Genomic DNA, 24,768 nt, shown 5'->3' with positions numbered 1-24,768 from the left:
AAGCCTGAGCACATTTCTCATGACCCTGAGACAGGAACGGCTTTATCCAAATCCCACCGAGGAACAAGAGTGCTACAGGCAATGTTTTAAATATTTAATGTTTACACAACACTCGGAATACAAATGGCAATTCAAAGAGAAGGGAACTCCAGTCTCTGTGAGCTCCTCAGGGAGTTTTCTCTTCATGTGTATTTTTCAGCTTGACTGATGCCTGCCCACACAGATGGTGAATGGCAGCAGGGGATGTGTCCCGTGTGCCCCCAAAACACCAGTCCTGCTTCACTGCCAGAGAACTGGGAAGAAGCTGGGGAAGAACCAGTGATTTCAGCTCCTATAGCCCCCATCCCAGCCCCACAAGCTTTATTTCACTGCCAGCTCTGCCAGTTCAGCACATCTTCCCACTGCCATGAGGTGAAGCTGCTGCAGGCTGTCACAGCAGGATCTTTGCTGTAGCTCCAGCCCAGCCCCACAATGAGCTCCACCACTGCAGTCTCTCTCCCATCCCAACCCCACGGTGTGGGGACACAGCTTGGGGTGTAGGGGGTGCAGTGGATCAGGGAACTGAAATCTGGGAGCACAATCATAACCAGGCAAGTAAGGCTCAACTCACAACTTAATATTTTAACCATTTAACACATCTGAACACATTTGCAGCTTTAACCTGGAATTCATCCTTCACGGCGGCCGTGTGAACAGCGGCTCAGGACGGCTGGGATGAGGGGCCGGGATGAGGGGCCGGGATGAGGGGCTGGGATGAGGGGCTGGGATGAGGGGCTGGGATGAGGGGCTGGGCTGAGGGGCTGGGATGAGGGGTTGGGATGAGGGGCTGGGATGAGGGGCTGGGCTGAGGGGCTGGGATGAGGGGCCGGGATGAGGGGCTGGGCTGAGGGGCCGGGATGAGGGGCTGGGATGAGGGGCCGGGATGAGGGGCCGGGATGAGGGGCTGGGATGAGGGGCCGGGATGAGGGGCCGGGATGAGGGGCTGGGATGAGGGGCTGGGATGAGGGGCCGGGATGAGGGGCCGGGATGAGGGGCTGGGAAGAGGGGTTGGGATGAGGGGCCGTGACTGCCTGGGCTGGGCTTGGTGGGACCGCGGCCGCAGTGAAAGGGTGCTGGACTTGGGGGGGCTTGGGGTCCCCATCACAGCCTGACAGTCCCTATGGCAACCTGACAGTTTCTATGACATCCCCACAGTCCGTATGGCATCCCAACAGTCCCATCACATCCCAACAGTCCCCATCATATCCCGACAGTCCCCATCGTATCCTGACTGTCCCTATCCCAACATTCCCTATGGCATCCCGGCAGTCGCTACGGCATCCGACAGTCCCTATGGCATCCTGACAGTCCCATCACATCCCAACAGTCCTTATTCTAACATTCCCTATGGCATCCCAACAGTCCCCATTGCATCCCGACAGTCTCCATTGCATCCCAACAGTCCCTATGGCATCCTGACAGTCCCTATCCCAACAATCCCTATGGCATCCCAACAGTCCTTATGGCATCCCGACAGTCCCATCGCATCCTGACAGTCCGTACGGATCCTGACAGTCTCCATCACATCCTGACAGTTCCCATCGCATCCCGACAGTCCCTATCACGTCCCGACAGTCGCTACCCCACCCCAAATGTCGCTGTCACATCCCAGCAATCTCTCTGCCATCCCCACAGTGGTTTCACCTCCAGCCCCACAAGGGTTATTTCACTGCCAGTTCTGCCGTTTCCTCCAACTCTGCATCTCCACTTCCACCACGTCCAAACCTCTCCTGGTTCTCACATCAGGATCTTTTTGGTTGCAGCTCTCTGAGGTTTCATCTCCAGCTCTAAAATGCACCTTCCAACCCCAGCCTGACAATTTTGCTCCAGTTCCAGCCATTCACTCTCCCAGCCCTGCGGTGATTCCAGCTCCATCCCCAGAGCCGCTCCATGTCCCAGCCCCGCAGTGATTTCACCCTCTCCTCACACCCCTTCCCTCTCCAGGAACCCTCAGTGACCCTTCCGGGGCCCCCGGGCCCCTCAGGGAGCTCCTGCTGGCACACAGGGCACGGGAGGGACAGGCAGGGCAGGCAGAACAGGGAGGGGTAGGCGAGGCACAGCAGGGCAATGAAGGGCTGGGAAAGGCAGGAGAGAGGGAGCCAAGGGAAGGGAAGGGCAAGGCAGGGCTTGGCAAAGAAAGGCAAGAGGGGCAGGGAAGGGAAGGCAAGGGATGTGAAGGCAAGGGAAGAGTAGGCAGGGCAAGGCAAGGAAACGCAAAGCGAGGGAGGAATATGCAGGGCAAGGCAAGGGAGCAATCACGCCTTGGCTACACCCCCCTTCCCCTGCCACTCCAACCCTTCCCCTGCCTTTCCAACCCTTCCCTTGCCTTTCCAACCCTTCCCTTGCCTTTCCAACCCTTCCCCTGCCTTTCCAACCCTTCCCTTGCCTTTCCAACCCTTCCCCTGCCTTTCCAGCCCTTCCCTTGCCTTTCCAGCCCTTCCCTTGCCTTTCCAACCCTTCCCTTGCCTTTCCAACCCTTCCCCTGCCTTTCCAACCCTTCCCCTGCCTTTCCAACCCTTTCCTTGCCACTCCTTGCCTTGCCTTCCCCATACCTCTCTTGGTTTGCCCTGCCGACCCTCCCTTGCCTGTCCTTGCCTTTCCCACCCATCCCTTTGCCTTTCCCACCCCATCCTTTCCTTCCCCACCCTCATCCTTGTCTTTCCCACCCCATCCTTACCTTTCCCACCCCTGTCTTTGTCTTTCCCACTTTTCCATTGCCTTTCCCTCCTCTCCCTTGCCTTTCCCACCCCTGTCCTTCCCCTTCCCACCCCGTCCTTGCCTTTCTCACCCCTGTCCTTGACTTTCCCACCCCTGTCTTTGCTTTTCCCTCCCATCCCTTCCCTTTCCCACCCCATCCTTGCCTTTCCCACCCCATCCTTGCCTTTCCCACCCCATCCTTCCCTTTCCCACTTTTCCCTCGCCTTTCCCCCCTCGCATCCCGGCCGATGTCGCCACCTCGCGGCCGCCGGGCGCGTTCCCCTCCCGGGCTCACCGGAGGGAGGAAGGGAGGGAGGGACGGTGGATTTCGTGTGGGTCCCGCAGGGAAATAAACCCTGGGGCCGTCCCCTCGCAGGGGGTGTCCCCTGCTCCTCCTCCCCCCCGTGACTAGCCTGCCTCAAAAATAACCCCAAACTCCCGCTCCAAACCCTGCTGCTCTGGGGAACCCGAGCGATGGTAGTGCTGCCTTATCTAGAATTTTTTCTTCTGTTTGTGGTTAGGGGATAAATCCTGCTCTGCACACTTCAGCTTCTGTGACAGCTGCAGACAGGGGCAAAGCACAGCACCTTCTGTGCCTTCTGTTTTTCCTTTAATTCAGTGCTGTGCAGAAGGTTCAGTGCCAGCAAGCCATCAGTGTGGGACTGATCCCTTACTCCAACTCCTCCTGTCATTTATGTTTCAGGAGAAAGCAGGAAGGAACCTGTTATCAAAATTCCACAGAGCCAAGGATGAGTGATCCAGGCTCAAAATGCTGTTGTTGAGCAAAATCAGACACAATTGGATACACAACTCTGAAAGTTTTCAGTGAATCTTGCCCAGTTTTCAGATCGTGCCTCTTGGGCTCTTCTTTGTTCAAACTGCTTAAATTAGAAAGAGTAAGGTAAACATGTAGGATTTAAGTCGAATCTCTGCTGGAAACCTCCTCATGTTTTATTAATAAATTGCCCCATGAAATTAAGTGAATAATAGATGAACATATCTCTGGTGGGACACAAGAACCTGGCAGTGGAGCATTTGTGGAAGGAGATGGGTGGGAATTTCTGAAGGTATGAGTGAGCTCTGAGCTCGAGTGCTGAACATGCAGATGTGGGGTAGAGAAGACCTTGTGAAGGAGCAGATTTTGGTGGTTACTTGTGCTGTGGTGTCTCTGTACAGAACAGGCTGGCCCTGAGCTCTGGTTTGCTGCAGAGGGTGCAGGAGGAGTCAGGCTGGGAAAGCAGCAAGGCTGGAGCAGGGAGGGTGTGCTGGGCACTGCTCAGGGTGTGCAGGAGAGCAGAGGAAATTTGGGACACCAGGAGATGCAACCATGGATGGAAACCAGTCCAGAGGAGGGGACACATCCACCAAGGAACCCAAAGGCTGCAGGGTTCATTCAAGGATTGCAGGTACATTGTAAGGTTAAATGGGTCACAATAAGTGACACCTCTTTTCCAGGGTGGTTTTTTTCCCTTTAGTTGTCATTTGTGTGGCTCATCTTGCTGCCTGTCCAAAGGAATTTCTGCTTCTGACAAGACTTCCAGCAAGAGCTCCTCCTCAAGCCAGACAAATCCCATCCAATTCTTGGATTACGCTTCTCACATCAAAAAGTTCTCATGGTTTTGTGCTGCACTGGATCAAAGCAAAGGCAGCTACTGTGAGAACACATCTTATAAGCTGTGAATATTTATTATCAGCTCACAGAGTGGAATTTTGTTGTGCTCTTGAGGGGGTTTTCGTGTTCTTCCCTCAGCTGTGCAAATGAATCACAATGTGTGTGTAATATACAGGCATCAGCTTTTTATTATGATTTAAACTCTGAGCTACTTACTCAATCAGGAATTGGAAACACATGGCTTTAGTATGTAAGGCTTTTTGACTCATGAAATAATAAAACTGTAGTGGCAGCTTCCAGAGACTTTCAGTCCACATTTCAGTGTGCCTTCAAAAGGAATTGGGGTAAAAGAGCAAATAGTCCTGTGGTGAACCTTGCAGTACAGAAATTTGTGATACTTCCTAATCATCTTCAGAGTATTTTGTGGATGTAACTCATCCCCTGAGATCCAATCTCCTCTAGGAGATTTGCTCAGTAATAATGCTGAGGAGAAGGAATGAACCTATTTGTAAACTTAGACCAGTTGTGCTAAACTGAGGATTAAATGGAGGAAGAAAACTGGGGGGAATATATAAAACTACAGTACAGATGAAATTTTGTCATGCATTTTGAAATTATGCTTGTTCAAAATGGGACCACATTTACTAAAATACAAGTAAAAGCTACATAATGGCAAAATAAGGGTGTTACACTCCTCACATCAGAAAAACTTCAAGTCAAATTAACCCAGATGTTTAGGATTTACCCAAAAGGAAATTGAGGCTGAGCAAACTATGGGGAAGCTTATTTTTCCAAAACCATTTCTTGTCGAGAATTTCTTTGTATCCTACTTTTTATTTTGCCACAGCACAGAGAAATGCATTATTTTCTGGGTTCTAAACTCTGTTACCCCCATAAAGTGACACCAATTCCACCAATTCCTTTACTAGGACAGAGAGAGAAGGAAGAGTGCCGTGCAGCCTAATAAGGAATGCAATTTATTTTTTCACGGTGCACATTAATCTGCTGTTTTCCCAAAAAAAAAAAAAAGAAAAAAAAAAAAAAAAAAAGGAAAAAAAAAAAAAAAAAGAAAAGAAAAGAAAAGAAAAGAAAAGGAAAATCCAAACAAACCCTGCAACTCCTGCCAAACAGCCTGGCCTTATCTCCTTCTTCACGAGTTCATTCACAGTTCCAGCCGCAGTCCCAGCTGAGGGTTTGTGTGTCAGGAGCGCACGAGGCTCTGCACTTTCGGTCAGCCCGGAGCTTTTCTGGAGTCCCAGGGACATCCCTGGAAGAGCCATCCCAGCACACACCCCTCTGGAGACTGACACAGCCCAGAGAATTCCAGAATTCCAGAAACAGAGGGATCAGTGTTTGCAGGAGCCACTTCGGAGCTCGATGTGCCCCGAGCAGCGTCTGACCCCAGCCAGGTGAGTGAGTGCCTGCCTGGCCTTTTAACACCTTTGTCACCAGGAAGAGAAAAAAAATCTGTGTGAGCCATAATGAGCCAACAGAGTGAGAAAATGCTTTGGATAACTTGAGTCTGTTTAGTATATAGCTCTCTCAGAAAGTCACAGCTCTGTGCTGAGCCAAACTTTATTGTGGGATTTATTGCCAGAGCAGGGGTGCTCTCCTTTCTTCTGGGACAGATCCCCACTCTGCTCTTCTCTTTACAGACATCCTTTACAGTTAGTCCAAAGAAAGAGGCCAGACTGATAGACTGTGATTTGATCTTTGTTCATATAATTCCATTTTTCATCCTGTCTCTGATCTTCCAAAATATTGTCAGTTCTCACTGTGGATTCTTTCACTTTGAAATTCAAGGGTTTTTTTGACTTTTTTTCATTGTTCTTGTGATGGAGAGAATTTTGTACTGTATCTAAAACTATTGATAAGTGGACATATAAAATAATGGAGTGGTCTGATAAGGAGTTACTGATTAATTTGCCCTCTCTTTTTTTAAACTAACTTTTATGAAAAGGCAGGATGGAGAGGTACTGGAATTGTGAAGAAAGCTGTTTCTTGTGGTTTCAGCACAAAACCTTGGCTTGAATGAATCAAGTGACAATTCTGTTTGCACTTTCTTCAGAGTTTTTATTGATCACTTTGACTGGATTAATGTTAACTCTAACAGTTGGCATCTTGTGTACTAAATGACTTTTTAAAAAATCTAACTGGAACTGCAGCTCTGATGTTAACTGAAAATGTGTCTGATTTTGAGGCTATACTGGAAGCCACTGAAGGACAAAGTTTCTTGGAACATGAGGACACCTGTGCACTTCAGAAAATCCTGAAAGGAGCCACAGGTTTTGTCTTTGCTTGCAATGATCTTTAAGAATTTCATGATTTTGTTGAAGCTTTCACCTGGAAATCAGGTGGAGGCAAAAATCTGCTCTGCTGTTAATCCCATTGCTTTTTAAATCTTTTTTTTAAATCTTTGCCCTTGCCTGAGGGGAGAGAGAGAATAGTCAAAAGTGTTTCACAGGCAGCTACTCGGGGATAAAATCTCATGGGAAAGGCAAAGAGGTGACAGAGGGAGTCCAGCCAGAGCTTATCCTCTCTGAGTGTGTTCTGCCAGGGCTTCGAGTGGTTTTGACTATGAAATCAGCATTGTACTGCTCAACAGTCACAGGTATATATTGATTTACAGGTATATATTGATTTACAGGTATATATTGATTTACAGGTATATATGGATTTCACTCAGTTCTCAAGCTGAAAAGATCTCACACTCAGCCAGCCCTACAAATTTGGGGTGTTTTTGTCATGGCAGATGCAGCTGTTCCCCCTTGGGCACTGTCCCCTGCAAGGGCAGCTTTTCTCAGCAGCTTTTCTTTGCTCCTGTCCTCCCATCCTGAAGGGTCAGAGTGAGTTTGCACTTTATCTCCCCAGGAGCTGGTGACAGAGCTTAGGAGAGAGAACAAGCTCTGAAAATCAGTGGCAGGTTCTGGGCTGAGCTCCTGCTCCTTTCCTGGGCTCAGGAAGTGTCAGGCTTGGTCCTGACCCAGCATCTTCCCTCCGCAGTGTAATCTGAGTTCTGACTCCCAGCTGAAGGGCCACTCCTCTCCTGTCCAGTGAGGCCTGAAAGAAAAGCCTGGTTGAGCACTGTGCTGTTGCAGTACAAGTGTTATAATTAATTTTATGGTAGAAAAGCTTTGGTTTGGAGCCTGCTGATTCTTTGATGCTGTCTGTGAAAGCAAACAGGCTGTGGGCTCCTGATGTCCAGTTACTCTCCCCCACATTCCTGCTCAGAAGTGATAGGATGTGGGCAGATACTCCCAGATGAAAATATTTGGTTTCCTCTCTCGATTTTAAGTGTAGCCAAACTGCACAGCAGAACAAGGTTGGCACCATCCTGTTTCTGCAGGAAAGCAAATGCTTGTGTCTCATCCCCACAGCTAATCCTTGAGCTGAGCTAACATAGAAACCTTTATATGCCTATAAAAGTCCTGAGTTACAGAGGCCATAAAATAGTCAAACTAACCTTATTTTGTTGGAAAATCCAAATACTGGATGAAAGAAGGGCTAATGCTGCACAATCATGGTGTCCCCAGAGCACACAATACACTTGGTGTTTCACTCAGTCAGGGAGAGCACTGCCACACAAAACAACTGAGAAGCCTGGATCACAGTCATTAATACTGGAAAGGGTGCTATTAAATTATCCTGTGCAGCAAATTGAATATATGCTTACTAATGCAATTGCACATCCACACAACATGGATTTAACACTGACTTTATAGATTTTTATTGGCTTATGCAGAGGAAGAGAGGATATCCAGTCCAGCATAAGCCTCCCAGTTAATGTCTTGAGCTGTTTAAAGAATTCAAATGAGTAAATTTCTCCAGAAGAGCTGCCTCTGCTGCAGCAGTAGCAGTGGAACAGCCAAGATCATGAAACCACAGTGTTTATGAAGTGGAAGCTTTTCAACTGCTTTAAGTTCCCCTGCACTCTTATAACACAGATTTGCAGTCATGGCGTTGTAAGGACCTGTGACCGCTCTGCACAGCAAGAAAGAGCAATAACCTTTTCCATCTGCAGCTCTGCAAGTCCCTTTAATTAGTTTTACAGAAAACCAGAGTAATTGAAAGCTTTTGGCTGCAGGGCTGCTTTTTTGGAGGCACTCACTGGTTTGATTGTTCTGAAGCAAACTATGGAGACGGAGATGTTTGGGAAAATACGAAACTATGTTTGCAAACTGAGAAATACTTGAGTCCCTGTTTTGCTCTCGTAGTCCAAACAGTGGCTTTGAGGTTTGGTGAGGAGTCAGCGTTGAAGGAGCAGAGATTGAGCTGGGAAGTTTTTGTGTGTTGTCAAGACAGGCACACAACTGCAGTAAATATGAAATGAAATAAAACAAAACAAAAACTCAAACAAAACCAAAAACAAATAAAGAAATCCAAATAACTTTGCCCAAACGTATGTTGACCATATTAATGACTCTGCAGCTTGGGCTGCTTGTTCTGCTAAGGAGAGAGAAGAGCAGATAGAAATACAGTGTATTTTACTGTGCTGCTTATTTTGTGGTCAGAGGAAAACAAGCTCAGGTACAGAAGAGAAACCTGGGAACCAGGTGTGGGTGGCTCTTACTCCTGCTGAGGTGACAACTTGGTCCCTGCAAACGGACAATAATCTTCAGACTGAGTTCATGCAATAACAGAATGGTTTGGGTTGGAAAGTTCATCTCATTCACCACCCTGGGCAGGGATATCCTCTGCTATTCCAGGCTGCTCAAAGTCCAATCCAACCTGGCCTTGAACACTTCCTGGGATGGGGAGTCCACAGCTTCTCTGGGCAACCTGTGCCAGTTCTCAGGAAAGAATTTCTTCCTGGCATCCTAATCTAAATCTCCCCTCTTTCAATTTAAAACCACTTCCCCTCATCCTGTCACTGTCTGCCCATGTAAAAAGTTTTTCTCCCTGTTTTTATGTACTCCCTTTAGGAACTGAAAGGCTGCTCTGGGGTTTCCCTGGAGCCTTCTCCTCTCCAGGCTGAGGCACCCCAGCTCTGTCAGCCTGTGAGGCTACCCCAGAGCCTGGAATATGCTGTGTGCATCATTTCTGACATCTCTCCATGGCCTTCCCAGACCATCCTGAACCAGCAGGAATGTGGGCTGGGGTGGGCCTGAACTTAGGATCCACTTCTGGAAGGAGCAGTTTATGTTCAGAGCCTTAAATCCCTCCTGGAAATGCACTTTGCCCTTTTAGTCCTGGTGCTGTGCATGGAAATTCCTCGGAGTCCTGCAGCTGGAGCAGCACAGTGGGGTGTGAGAGAGAATTCCTGTGTTACAACACACCAAACCTCCTCCTTGCAGAGGAGTCTCATCTGGCACCGAGGGGCCTCTGCAGCTGCTTGGCCTCTGGGGCTGAGAGTGCTGGGTTTGGTTAGGAAAAATAATTTTTTATTTTTTTGCACCCCTCGGGCCAGGATGGGAGTGGGAGGGATGGCTGGGCTGAACTGCTGCAATCACTGCTCTGCCCGAGTTTTTACCCTGCTTGTACACAGAGTAACGAAACTGGGATGAGAGCAGGAGAATTCTGTTCAGGTTTGTGTGTTTATTGCATGGATTCAAGGATAAGGAGGGTGTAGTTATCCCTCACACGCCTGTCTGGACAGTCAGTGCTGTTTGTTGTGGATCTCGTGTGTGGCAGCTGGGGGAGAGAAAAGCTAAGACAGGGAAATGTCAGTGTAAAGAAACGCTGTTGGATAGTTTAACACTCTCAGTGCTCTGGTGAAGACCTGGATTTCGAGTGAATGTCCCTTTAATTCATGCTGCTCCTAGGGCCAGGAGTTGGTATTTGCCCAATGTTAAATGTGATTTAGCCGTGCTCTGGCTGGCTCCGGCAGAGGAATCAGCTCAGAGTATAAACTGTGAGTAAAACTGAGATTGTTCCGTGGTCAGACTGAAGAGGGGACTCTGCACCAGCTCCACTCCACACTTCTGCTGAAACCCTTTTTCTAATTAGAATGGGAAAGTCTCTGAAAAAACAAAGGGGCAGGGAAAGATTTAAAAGCTGAGAGGTTGAAAGCTCAGCGATGTGAAACCTCCTGCACTTCTGCTGATACCCTGGGGGACTGGGTGACCTGTAGAGCTCTTCAGGGGTTTTTTCCCTCTTCTTTTCTCCTCTGTCCCTCTCCTGGGAGGGATCCTTCTCTCTGCAGAGTGCCAGAGTGTCTCTGAGCTGGGCTGCAGTATTTTTAGGACTGTGTTCTCAGTCCACTGTGATATGATACTCATTCTGTATCATGTGGCAGAGCAGCTGCCAAGCCCTGCAGAGTTTCCTCAGCCCTGCCAGGTTGGAGTGCCAGGGTGGAGCTGTGGGTGTGGAGCAGGGGATGTTCTGCTGCCCTGTGCCCCGGCTGGAGTGTGATTCTTAGTTTGGGAGCTTCAGTCATCAACTGAGGGTCAAAAACTGGGAGCTGCTTCAAAAATAAACCTTGGAGTGGGAGGCAGGTCTGCCTCAGGCCGTGTCTTGGTAGGTGAACACTCCAGGAGAGGTGGGCTCAGCTGTGCTCCCCCATCCTCAGTGCTCAGCCCGCCAGGCTGTTGTACAGAAACTGCACTGACATTCTTGATGGAGGGCTTTCCTACAAGAAAGAGATATCTTTATTGAGTTTAAAACGGGCAGCTCTGGGTTCCTGTGAAAGTGGGTCCCTCCTGGTTCTCCAGATGGTGATGGGACTTCAGTGCCTCCTGGGTGGGTGAAACCTTCAGCAGCCAGGATGAGCAACCCTGGGAGCCTGAGCCCCTAAAAAACCCTGCAGATGTCACAGGGAGCCTGGAGAGGGGCAGGGAAGGGACTGGCAGGAGAGGCCTCTCCTTGTGGGTGTTCCCCTTGTGCAGGGTGAGGCAGGCAGGGTTTTATCACCACCTCCTGTGCATTGCCACAGAACATTCCGGGCTCTTGTGGAATGGAGTGTTAATCCTGGAAGGACTCCTGCTCCTGTCTGGCAGATAGGTGGGGAGAAAGGGCAGGGAATGAGGTCATGCAAGACCTGTCTCAATGAATTAGGCAGTGACAGAAACCTCCTCACCCAGGGGCTATTTTAAAAACAAATAGACTTGGTGTAGAATTTTAGATAGCTCATGGGGAATTTTTAATTATCAAGAATGTCACTTATCATGAAATAATCTATATCCCACCCAAATTAGTCATACTATTTTGTTGTGGTCCTTGAGGTACCTCTGTAAAATTAATAAGTTGTTCTACACTTGAATCTGAAGAACTGGTTTGTGGAGGGGAGCAAATCTATTTGCCCTGTCTTGGGAGGCCACCTGCCAAGTGAGAGGCCTTGAGACTTTTTTTTTTTTTTTTTTGAGGGAGATAAGTAACCAGAAAGTAATAGAATCACAAAATGGCTTTGGTGGGGAGGGATCATAAAGCCCTGTCATGTGCAGGGACACCTTCCACTACCCCAGGCTGCTCCAAGCTCCATCCAGCCTGGCTTGGGACACTTCCAGGGATGGGGCATGCACAAACAGCTTTCACTCACATGAACAAAGCCCACGATAAATTTGGCATTTCCAGGTGTATTTCTGTATTTCCCTCGCTGTGCTCACTTGCACACCTGCAAAAGCTTGGTTTATTTTCCTGCAGATCTGTGGGATCCCGTCCAGTGAGTGCTGCAGGTGGCCCCAGCTGAGCTCCCTGCAGCCGGACACGGCGAGGGGCTGCCAGGACCATGTGGTGCCATCCCCCAGAGCAGGGTGTTGTTAATTCAACCTGCATTTGTCTTTATTGCTGTAGGCAAGGAAGGGGAGATACATCTCTAATTCCAGCCTGTGTCCAGAAGGAAGAGGAAAGGAACTGACACACAGGACCTTTCCAAACAGGGTAAGTTCAGATTCTCCCACCACTCCCTCTCTTCAAGCAGAGGTAGCATCCCTCATGTCCTCCAAATTTCAAACTATCCTGAGTGATTTCTAGAATTGATTTCTCATTCATAAAATATTAAAAAAAAATTTATTTGAGTTCTGTGGGTGTGACCATAAACTTGCCAAGTTTGATAGTCAGGATCCTGGGAATTAAGGTCTGAGTACATATTGTTTGGATTTGTTGTTGTGCTTTTTTAAAATACTCTTAGTTCTCATCAATTATTTGCAAATATTTTCTCCTCCTGGGAATTCAGTTCCCTGAAGTGTAACATAAAGTCAAAGATAATAGTACAAGCCAAAGCACTGTCACTTAAATTAAGATGGAGAAATGTGGAAATCTGCTTTTGGTTTTTTTAGGCATAAGATTTGGAGTAGATAAGCTGAGCTTTAGTGGCCAGAAGAATGCAGGACAGAAAGATGGCCCAGCCCTTCACACATGCTGCAGACTGAGCCAAGCCTCACTCTGCTACCTTTCCAATCAATTAGACAAAGCCAAATGTTGGATTTGTGCCTGGTCTGGACTCTCCTGATAAGAAATCTGTTCAGACAAAAACATGAACCTGATCTATAAGATCTTTTTGGGTTTATACTTTCCTAGTCTTTAACATAATCTAATTTATAATCTCCGGTTTTTTGGTTTATTTTAAATACATCAGTCACCTCATTTAGAACAAGTTAGAGCTCTCTTGTTAAAGACCAGGGTGTGGTACCAGCCATGGACTTTCAGGAGCCTTCATAGTTTGTCCAATATTGAATTTCTCTAGATGTCTTCAGCAGTGCAGCTCTTCCGAGATCAGCGGTACCACGAGCTGAAGGGGCAGTGCCTCCAGCAGGGCAGGCTCTTTGAGGACCCCGAGTTCCCAGCCTCGGATGAATCCCTTTACTATGACTCAGCAGCAAGAGGGAAAGTGGAATGGAAGCGGCCAAAGGTAAAGGATGGATCTGTTTTCACTCTGCAGCCTCCTCCAGCACAGACACTTCCACCAAGAGGTGTCTGAGCAAAGCTTTGCTCTGCTGTGGGTTCCCACCCTCTCCCTCAGCTCTTTCAGTCTGGTTCTGGTGAAGCCTTAGCAGCCAATTCTGCCCAGAGAGAGAGGAGATTTCCTTTGTTGGTCTCTGCATGGCTGTGCTGAATTCACAGTGGATTTTGCCTCTGACTTGTGTAAAACCTCAATTACCCACAGTGATTTTCTGTGCCAAACGAACAGCTATTATCTGTAAGTATAAAGCACATTATGATGTGTCTGTTTGCCACTTTTATTGGCATCTTAACAGGAAAACAAAGATGGAATTTGCTTTGAATTGTAACTAATGCAGTAGGCATTTCAAATCATTAATACCACCTGTATTTGGGGTGTGTTAGTTGGTTTGCTCTGAGGTTTTATGCTTCACGTGTATTTTAAAATCAGTTCACAGCCATAAGCAAACAGTTCAGAAGATCACAAACCCATTCCCAGTCTGCCTTTCCATCAGTGTCATCTGCTCTCTGACTGTGACAAGTGTAATGGAGAGGACAGTGGAAGCCTCTAGCCAGACACATACAGCATTTTTGCCATTAAGCATGATGAATTCCTCCTTTACTTCACCCATGTCCACTTCTGGGATTCGAGTTAATCTTCTGGAAGGACAGACTTGGTTGTCATTCCTTGGAAAACACGATGCCAACGTGATGTCCTCCATATCAGCTGGTGCTGCTCTCTGTCCTCTGTGACAGGGGACAACAGATGAGGCTGACCAAGGCTGGGCTCTATTTGCCAGCATGGCCTGAGGCTGCTTCTCTTTTTTCTTGTTCTTCTTCTTTCCTGGTGGTGCTCATCCCTCACAGCAGCTTCTCTACTGGAATTTTAGTGAGCAGTCCAAGGGTTGCTTTCCTGCTTCTCATTTCAGTTTTCCAAGTAAGACAGGAGACTGAAGAATAGGGAGAATGAAGTTGAGAAAGAAAAAGAAGACATTCCAAAGTCTGTGGGTTTATTTTTATTTCTGAGCACTTTCCTGTTTATTGGAGCCTTTCATCCCCTCCTGGAAGAGGAAATACTGTGCACAGTGAGGTCAGGAGGAGTGTTTGTCTCTTCATAGGAGATGTGAAGCAAGAGCTCAGCTCTAGCCAAGGATGCCATTTTGGGCCATTCTTGTGTGCATGAGTTTGTTCAAGGTGGTGGTCAAGTGGTTTGAAGTCTAATTGTAGGTCAGTGATTGGGCTTGCATTCAATTATTACCCATTAAACATGTTAATGTAGGAAATCTCACATATTAATTAATGTTTATTTGCATTCATTTCATTCTCATTTATCATAAAACCACACACAGACTGACCTGACACTCCTGAGGGGTTGAACCATACCCAGCAGTCCCTGGCCAGGAGTCCAGAGGGTGAATTCTGGTGTTGATGCCAACAACACAGAACCACAGAACCTTCTAGGCTGAGAAACACTTCAGGTTGAAAAAGACTTGTGAGATCATTGAGTCCAACACTTACCCTGACTCTCCTGGGTCCACAGCTGAGCTTTGTCCCTAGCACCACATCTGCAGGTCTTTAATAAACCACTTCCCATGGCAGTCAGTTCCAGTGCTTGGCAACCCTTCTGGTAAAGAAATTTCTCCTTTTATCTAATCTAAACCTCCCCTGGTGTGTGAATCCTTTGCTGGTGTTTCAGAGCACTGGGCTCTGCTAATACCCCAGTTCCTCTGAGATAAACCTGAGCACAACCATTTCAAAGGTGCAGCGTCTTCCAGAGCCCTTCAGCTCAGGCAGCAAACCTGGGGAGGTTTTCTGGGGGAAAACCTGCTGGTTTGTTGGGGGAAAAAAATAAAAATTATTCCCTCTGGTTAGTGGACATCCTGTCTGCCCACTGATATTAACATCAGAGTTCATCCTGCTCTTTTCCTGTGATTTCCCTGGAGTTTGCCCCCTGTGCCAGGCTGAAGGGGGGCTGGGGACAGCTGTGTCCTGCCAAAAAAGAATGTCCTTGGCCACCTGTCCTGGTCCACACTGCCTCTGTGTGGTGGTCCTGCTCAGCATGGGCTGAAAACACCCAGCAATGACTGTCACTGCTGAATGGCTACTTTGTCTGATTTTTAACTAAACCTCGGGTTTGTGTGAACTTTTTCACTGACCCTGCAAAAAGGCTGGAATCTCAAGGACATCTTTGTCAGCGTTGAACAAACAGCAGTGATCCCCCAAGCAGGGCGGGCAGGCATGTGAGGAAAGCTTGCTTCAGAGATAAACAGTGCTCCTCAGTAATTCACAAAGGAAAACAGTCTGATCCTACAGAATGAGGCTCTTATCATGTGCTTTCCTGGTTCCCCTGCTTGACCCTGTGTTTTACAAGCCCTGATTCTGCTTTCATCTGCATCTTCTCTTTGTGAGAGGGCTGTGGTTGCACCCTTCAGTTCTGGGAGGACAGAGCTGGTGTGTGTCCAGGAAAACAGCACAGAAAGGCACCGTGAGACAGGGCTGCTGAACGGCTTCCCAGGAAAGCCCTCCTGTGTCCCAGCCCAGGGGGACACTGCTCTGTTTGATTAAATTCCCATTAACTCCAAAGGTCAGATACCTGGCTGAAGGGGCAGAGTTGCATCTGCACAGCCCAGTGCCCTTTTTCCTAGAAGCCCTGCATGCCATGGGCCCATTCTCCACTCTTCTCACCAGTTCTCCAGCATTTTCAGGGGTGGTTATCACCATGCAAGTGAAAAGTCCAGGAAATAAGGCAGTACTGTGTGTCTGGAATGATGCAGTGATAAGAATAAATGGAACAAGTGTCTCCCCACTTCCCAAATCGGGGTGTGTGGGATGAGCAGGTTGGTGATTTATCCAGGGCTGAGGTGCCAGAGAATTCAGGAGCTCTGACTTCTGCACCTTCACGTGTTTACTGGAGGCAGCACCAGTTTTGTTTGCTTCTAACTGGTGGAAAATGATCCATTGTCTCAGGAGCTGAAACATCTTCATATTTACAGCTGCTGATTTAAACTCTAAACCCTCCCCTACCTTGTTCCCTGTTTAAGATTTTGCTCACATTTGGAAGGCAGAGTAAGCTTGGGGCAAACCCCTGCACGGGCACTTAGTCTGGGTGAGCTTTACAGATTTTTCATTAACATTCTTTACTCCACAGCGACAGGATTTGTGGTCTCAGTGTCCTCCAGAATATTCAACAGTAACCCAGTTGTCATAAATTCCATGGAATGAGGGTCATGAATGGCTTGGCTGTCAGGTGTAGGCATGCCTGGGTTAAATGTCCCTCACATGTAATGTCCCTCAGGTGTAATGTCCCTCACATGTAATGTCCCTCAGATGTAATGCTTTTCATCACTGAATTCCTCTGTCTCCACTGCAGTCTGACCCTGATTTTCAGTTTGAACAAGGCCAGAGACATCTGCTTATGTCTGGGACTTGTGGAGCCCAGTGGTGCCTGTGGCAGGGCGAGGTGTCCTGGCTCTGTGTCAGGCTTTGAGCAGTTCCATGACCACTGCAAGAGCAGCTTCGGGGCACGGAGTAGAGTGACAGCTCCTCACACCCTGGGATATCTGCCAGGATGGGGCCTGGGGGGAAGCCAGAGCTGGAGGAGAGTGGATATTAGAGGGCAACACCACCAGCAGGCGTGGCAGGGATGTGCTCGGAGCAGCTGCATTGCTGCCTGCTGTGTGACAAAGTGATGTCACTGTTACAGCCCCATGAACAGTGACATTTGCCTGGTTTGCACATCCCCTCTCCATGCCACAACACCCTTCTGGAGTGTGGCTCATGGTCCAATGATCACTTTTTCACATCTGAATGTGTTTTTTAATTCCTTCAGCCACCTTTTTTTCCAGTTAAAAATATGGAGCAACAGCAATCCTCTTGCTTAATCAGAACAGGGGTCCCTCCCCATCTCTCCTCACCCCTAAAGCTTTGCATGATATAATTATTGTTTTCCTGAAAAAATTACTGATTCTGCAAAGGCTCCCTGTACTGAAACAGCTGAAGTTTAGGCTTCTGTTTCCCTGCCTATCCCAGAACTGTCCACATTTCTCTGCTGCTGGTGGTTATTGACTCTTGTTCAAGTGTGGGTAAACACAAATTGCAAAGCTCTGCGTGCTGTGACATTCGTGATTGCACTGGAAATAAAGGCACATGTGGCATCTGGGAGGTGAAGAAATGTGTCTCAAAGAGGTGCTGAGCTCCTGCTGAGCTTTGAGGGAGCTCACAAATCCTTTCATGTACCTCAGGCACAGCTGGGGACACAGAGTGGTTTCAGGTTGAAGGCTGAGTCAGTGTCTTGTGGTTTCCTTGTTTGCTGTGCTTGTCTGGGACCTGTTTGTAGCAGAAAAGAGCAGTGAAAGACTCAGCTTTGCACAGAGATGAAATCAATCCTGAACTGGCTCCTTTTCCTCATGTGTCTGTCACGTCCTGTGTCTCAACACCTCCACAGACAGTCCAGCATCCCTCAGTGGGAGACATTCAGACATTCACCCCAGGAGTGCAGCTGGACAGGGCTACTGGAGGATTTTAGGACTTCCTAGATGCCACTGCTGATCATTCCAACAGGCACTTTTGTGCTGTAATTAGTGGAGAGTGCTCCAGCAGGGAGGCTGTTTGCCATCGTTGCAAATAGATTTTCTTGCCATTAAAAGCAGATTTAGCTTGTGATCTTCAGCTACAGCTCATTAGCTGTGGAAAAGTTTAAAGTCGGATATTTCTTTGTTAACTGCATGTGTGAGTATATAAAGAGAATGACTGCAGTGTACTTTATTTTTTATAGAAGGGCTTAAGCCTTGCAGGTTCAAAAGTGGTATAAAAGGTCATAGGCAAAGTAGGCTCTGACCTAAGTTTAAACCCTTCATCTTAAAGAAATAGGAAAGCTCTTAAGAGCTGAACTCTGGGAAGCAGTCTGCCCTGGAAGATAATCACAGACTGATGGGGAGGTTTCTGTACACATTAATCATGGGGTTTAGGATAAAATTGTGGAGTCAGGGACCATGTAGTCCTGCAGACATAATGCAGGTAGGGGTGAGGGGACAACAACAGGCAGATGGGAAACCACCAGAAGAAAATAATTCCTAAATGATGCTGGAGGATCTTTTCTTTCCTCATTCAGGACAAACCACGTAACCCAACCCTCCCGCAGACAGAGTCTGGCACTGCTGCGTGTTTGAGGGGAGCTGTTCCAGCGCCCTGGGGGCTGTCGGGCTGAGCTGCAGCCGCCTGTCCCTGGTGCAGGAGGCGATGTGCAGGGCAGGAGGGAGGCAGGAGGGAGGGAGGCTCCGGGGATGAAGGCGTTAAAGCCACCCCAGCTGTGAGCTCGGTGCGGTCCCGAGGATGCAGGGGCAGCACTGCAGCATCCTCTCCTCTCCTCTCCTCTCCTCTCCTCTCCTCTCCTCTCCTCTCCTCTCCTCTCCTCTCCTCTCCTCTCCTCTCCTCTCCTCTCCTCTCCTCTCCTCTCCTCTCCTCTCCTCTCCTCTCCTCTCCTCTCCTCTCCTCTCCTCTCCTCTCCTCTCCTCTCCTCTCCTCTCCTCTCCTCTCCTCTCCTCTCCTCTCCTCTCCTCTCCTCTCCTCTCCTCTCCTCTCGCGTTGTCCTGGCAACTGCACACCCAGGGATGGCAGCGGATGCTGCAGGAGATGCTGCAGCCGCAATTAAGTCTGATTGTGTTCACGTTGTTAGAATTAATTTGGAGCTGGGGGAAGGGGAGGGGGGAAGGGTGAGCTGCCACCCCTCTGAGCTCTGGGTGGGCAGGGCTTCGTCGTGCTCTGCTTCTTTAAGGGTGAAATCCCTGCTGGCACTCGGCTTCTGAACCTTGGGGATTTTATTGGAGTGACTAAAAATCTGCCTCGGGAGCTTTATCTGTTTAATGAGGGTAGGTTTGGTGGAGTGAGTGATCCTCTGTGCAGCTATTGCTGTTCTTTGTCCTGGTGAGCCACACACTGGAAATGTGGGGTTTACAAAGATCCCAGGGAATTGGGCTCCTAATTGTGTGTCCAAAAGTGGAGGGCAAGGTCTTTGTAACCCAGGTCAAACCAAGCCTTACCCTTCCTGTATGGCTGCAGCTCTGGAGCAGCTGGGTTCACAATGTGCCTTTTATTTGCTGAAATCAGTTGATTTTGGATCATTTTCACCAGCAGCTGGAAATGTAATATCATTTTTAAGAGGAGTGTGGCCCTGGAGTGATGAGATAAAGGAGCTCAGTTCTGATCTGGTGCATGAGATCCACAGGAATTCACCGAAATTCAAAACTTTCTAAAGCACTTAGCAGCCAGGATCTTGGAGGGGATGTTGAAATCTAAATGTAATCTAAATAAGAATTCTAATAACTCAAATACATATAGGATGCACTGATTACAGAGATCAAAAAGGTAACTGGAACCCCTTGGAACTGGAATTCTCATTTTAGCAATCAAGAATGGGAGTTCTCATAGAGCACATCATGATAGAATAACACTGTCTTTGTTTGTGCTATCCTAATACGATCCTGTAATCATTTTAAAGTTAATAATAGTCCCAGCTGTTCCAAGTAATTTTTCTTTTTGAGGAGCACACGCATTTTGTAAAAATGGAGGGGAGAAATAGCAGCTTTCTTGTGGGGGGAAAATACTGAGTTAAAATACTTTTTGGTTTAATTTAATGTTGTAACTTTTCCCCAAATATGCTAATAAAGCTGAAATATTTTTGATGTTTGTTTTTCAGAAGCAAGGAAACATTTTTCAGCTCTAAAGGTCTTTCCCTTGTTGGTCTTTTAAGGTACTTGGAACATCATGTTCTGATGGTGTCCAGCCAAACCATTCACTGAAAACATCATGGGCTTTGTTTTAGCTTTTCCCTTCTCCCATTATTATTTTCTCCTAAGGTTTGAGGTTGGGTTGTTTTATTTATTTATTTATTTTCACTGAACATGTTCTGAAAAGAAAATGTGACACCTTCCAGCACCCTGGCAGCTGAAGGTGGGGAGCTCCAGGCAGATTTTCCTACAGTCCATTGCCCTTTCTTGGCTGAGAAATAGCAAAGATGGGGTTTTTTTTTTGGAGTGTGTTTGTGTGTTTCACAACTAGGAAGTTCATTTGTTTGGTTTTTATTTATTTTTTCATAGCTGGGTGAAAAAGGAAGAACCAAACAGGAGGATTTTTGTTATATCAAGCATGTAAAATGTGCTTGACAGCTCAAACATCTGAGAGCAGCCTCCTGAGGAACCAGGGAGGCTCCAAAGGAGTCTGCTGTGTCCCAGGCTGATATTAATATTATTTATATAATAATAGTATCTATTTTTTATATTTATATTATTTATTATTTATATAATAATAAATTATTTATATATAATAAATTAAATATAAATTATAAATTAAATATAATAAATAATATAATAAATTATTTAGATAATAATAATATTTATATATTTATTTATATTATTAGCTTGTTAGCTAATCTTTTATGGAGCCAACCTGTAGTGCAAAGGGAAGGGCCCCTATTGCCACAGCAGCAGAGACAGCTGCCACAAAATACACCTTGTTGAATATAGTAAAAATACATAATAATCCATTGAGGAAACGTTATGTTGACCCCAGGAAAAGGGGCTGGGAGGGTTTGAAACACCCAGGCCGTGGCCACTGTGCTAATTCACGTTCAGCATGACACTGATCCTCTCTCAGTGGCTGTGACATCTCTGCTGCAAGCTCTGCCCCAGCTCCTGCAGGTGTTCTGCTCTCACCAGAGAGCAGAAAAATCACCAGACAAACTGAAAAATGAGTGTTGACTTTGTCTGCAGCTCTGGCCCATTATTATCCTGCAGTAACCTTTGTCACCAAAGCCTCAAAGTAATAATTAACAGGTTTGTCTCTGGAAATCTAATGGGCATTGGGCGCTGAGAGAATCCTGTTAACAGCAAATATTTCACCTTGGATTGCGCTTTGCTAAAGGGAATTTTGAATTAAACAATATAAACTTCACATATAGTTATCAATTTTACCCCCAGCAAGCTGAAATCTTGATTCATTTGCAACAGCATTTCCATCTGTGATGAGAAAAACCCAATTTCTGACACGAAAATAAAGCCTGGCTGGTGGCTGTGAGGGCATGAGCACGCAGGCAGGGTGTGTTTAAATGGATTTGTGCACATGGGTGTGAGTACATGACGTGGGGCAGGGCTTGGGAAGCAGGGCTTTGGACTTGCCTTGTCACCCCAGGGCAAATCTGTGGCATTTGGAAGGCAGGGAGAGCCCCAGAATCTGTGCTGGAGAATTTAAATGGGGGGAGCTTGATAAGGGAAATATATATATTTTTATATATATTTATATATTTATATATTTTTTAATTTTTTTTTTTTTTTTTAAATAAGAGCAGTGATGGGAAAAAGGATGGGTCAAGGAGAAGTAACTGGACTGAGCAGCCAGCAGACACAAAGGGTTGTTGCAGATTTGTTGTTAAACACTTTCTCTCCCAGCCCTTTGGTTCCTGGAGGCAGAGGTGGAGCAGAGCTGTGTGTGGTGCCCCCAGGGCTCCTCTCACACGGCCAAACAAACAGGGATGGATCACACAAACAGCCAAACAAACAGGGATGGATCACACAAACAGCCAAACAAACAGGGATGGATCACACAAACAGCCAAACAAACAGGGATGGATCACACAAACAGCCAAACAAACAGGGATGGATCTCTCCACTCCCTGAACCCCTCCCAGCAGTTATTGCTGCCAGGGGCTGGGATTCCACCCTCGGGGCTGTGTCCAGCTCTGGGACCCTCATCCAGCTCCCATTCCCCAGCCAGAGCCTGCAGCCACCTCCAGGCTGAGAGTGGCAAGAAACGCTGAGAACCTGACAGAATTTCACTCGGATGGGCTCCACTTCTGTGTCTGTGAAGGTCCACCAGAAACAGGACCAGGAATTCCACACTGTCCCAGGATTTTGTGTCTCTCCTCACCTCCCTGCAGCAGGCTGGTGATGCCCAGCTCTGGCAGAGTGCTTCACCCTGAAGAGATCTTGTGTGTTAATTTGAAAAGTGAAAATATGGGAGCACACAGTGCTCCAGAAATTGGGAGGGCCTCACTTTTTTTGAGATGAGTGTTTAATTTGATTAATCTCAATCTCTCTATTGAGACTGAAGCAGACACTGTTTTGTTCTCTTGGGGATGTTATTTTACAAAGGTGTCCTTTTCTAAACAATAGAAACATAGTTTAATTCACTTTTATTCCCAGCAGTGATTAGGCTGGTACACCTCAATATTAATCAGGGGTTTTGGTCCTTTTAAAGCTTTGGGAATCTCAGTGTGCTCTGTTTGTCACCTTGTCTGTCCCCCAGCAGGCTGAGCATGGGAGGCATCATGAAAACGTTCTTTGGCATGTTTCCATCTCGGTTTCTGACTGGATCAAACATTCCTCCCATAATATTTTGTCCTTAATGTCTTCAGCTGGGGAAGTTGTGACATGTTTCTTCTCGGAATTGCCGAAATGTTCCCAGAACTGAGCTGCTGCTCACCCTTATTCCATGAATTCCATCATTTTATTTTTATTTTGCCTGGAAAATCTTGTTAAGGTGGGGCTTGCCCAGAAGAAGAGACGAGCAAGGGACTATAAATCCTCCATGTGTGAGCTCTCCAGTACAGTGTGGGGACTGAGTGGAGCCCATATGACACCAGTTTGATGGCTCAATCCCATTGCTGGTGCTGTGTCAGAAAATTCTTTGGTTTTAGTTGTGCCCTTCATTGCTGGGTTCATCATGACAGGAAGAAAAACCCCACAGTGGCCACCCTGAATTTCCATAGGATGGAGTGGCAGCGTTTGGAAAGTGGCAGCGTGCTTGGTGGTATTATTCACCCAAGTCTTCCAGGAATATAATTAAAGGCAAACATTTGTAAATGACATGAATGCTTGCCAAGCAGACAGCTCTCCAGATGCCAGCATTTTGTTATCTTCCCTCTTGGCACTTTTTCCAGTTTGTATTTCCCTCCCTCAGATTGGATGAAGGCTTTCTTATGTTGTTGTGGTTGTTTCCTCTAAAGGAAAAAAATCATAAAACGACCTCAGTGTCATGTCTAGAACACAAACAGTACAACTGCAAGGCTCTGAATGTCTCTTTAAAATTTAAAATGTCAGGTTTTATTTAGTTGGTTCAGTTGTCATCAGATGAAAATTGGTTTCTCAAACAGTTTCTGTTTGTCCTGAGGCAGTGTGGTGATGGTAAGAATGACATGGTAAAATTTATTTTGAGACTGTAAAACAAAAAGCCTGAGGATCATATCCCCAGCTAGCATAAGTCTTCTTACAGTAATTGTTAGTTCATTGATTTAGTCTTCTGAAAGAATTAAATGTCTGACTCCTCTGAAGGAAAAATTACAGCCCAAACATGCCAGTTGCAAAGGAAATGGAGGTATTGTTCTGTCAACACTCTTCAGCAAGAGTGGAAAGCATCCACATCCAAAAAATGCTTTCTGTGTGAAGAGCTTCATTCTTTTGTCATATTATTTCCATATTTAAAAGGGTATTTGGGATGAGCTGGAATTTGAGGTTTAGTAAGCCATTCTGCCTTCGATTTGCAGAGTAATTTGTTTGAATTTCATGCTGTGTTCCTGGGATCCAAATGTATGTTTCCTTCAAGATTAATTCTATTCAAAGATTAAATTAAAATGTATGTTTTCTTGGCTAAAAAGAAGCTTTTAAAAATCCTTCACAGCTGAAAGAACCTTTTAGAACTGCTGTCTTGCCTGTATGTGACATTGTTTCTAACTTAATCTCAAAGGCGGAAACATTTTGAATTTGCATTTTTTCCCCAGCTTTCAGGAAATAAATGTGCATCAGGAAATGGGATCTGTGTCTGGACTGCCTGCTCCAGGTGACCCTCCCTGAGCTCAGGAGGTGAACAAGAGTGTCTGTATAAAGCACACTGAGGTCTGATTTTTGTCTGGAGCCAGCATTTTCTAGTCTTATACAGTGAATAATTATCAAAATAGGGTTGGTTTTCTTCCTAAAACTGTTCTAAATCTTCAGATGGTGAGTAAAATATTAAATCTCATTTAGCAGTGATCCACCTGTGGGCTGAGCTTTGGTCTGCACCTCTGGAGATTTATTGCTGCTGCAAGCTGACCACAGGAGCTTTAAGGAAGCGCTTGTGGGACTGATAAAAGGCAAAGATTCAGGAATTTTCTCTCCCTGGGTCAGTAGAATAACCCTGTAGATAATCCATTTTTGTGCAGAGCTGCATTTGCTGTGCATGATCACTGCTGTCTGCTCCCTCCTCCCTTTAGATAAGGGCATTTAAGCCTTGGATTTTCCTCCCTAAATGGAGATGTGAATGCAGCTCCTCATCCTCTGGCCTCTCCTCCCTCCTCCTTCACTGACTCTGCTCTCCACAAATAAAACTCCTCAGAGGTGACAGTGGCCTGAAAGCTGCTGCTCTAACTGGTTAAACAGCTGGTGTCTGCACCGTGAGAGGAATAACAAAATTTAATCCAAATAGTTCAGATGGAATCCAACCACAGCATTTCTCCTTCCTGGTCTTAATGAGCACATTATTTTCCCTAAATTCCCCATATTTATTTCAACCCTAAAGTGATGAATGTCTCATGAACCAAACCAAAGCTGCATCTGCCTGCAGACAGAGGTGGATTGAGG

General features: G+C 46.7%; 1 protein-coding gene across 1 annotated transcript in view; it reads left to right on the top strand.

Moving 5' to 3' along the window:
- The first annotated feature begins 4,858 nt into the window (after window positions 1-4,858).
- Window positions 4,859-24,768, top strand: part of CAPN6 (calpain 6) — a 46,766-nt gene continuing 26,856 nt past the window's right edge. The window contains exons 1-3 of the mRNA XM_063416620.1: window positions 4,859-5,757; window positions 12,077-12,163; window positions 12,969-13,133. Of these exons, the coding sequence (XP_063272690.1) occupies window positions 12,969-13,133 (165 nt within the window). The 5' untranslated portion in view covers window positions 4,859-5,757; window positions 12,077-12,163. The remainder of the gene's footprint in view (window positions 5,758-12,076; window positions 12,164-12,968; window positions 13,134-24,768) is intronic.

Source organism: Prinia subflava, chromosome 20 (assembly GCF_021018805.1).
Source record: "Prinia subflava isolate CZ2003 ecotype Zambia chromosome 20, Cam_Psub_1.2, whole genome shotgun sequence".
Lineage (NCBI taxonomy): Eukaryota > Metazoa > Chordata > Aves > Passeriformes > Cisticolidae > Prinia > Prinia subflava.
This window is presented reverse-complemented; position numbering and strand designations above follow the sequence as displayed.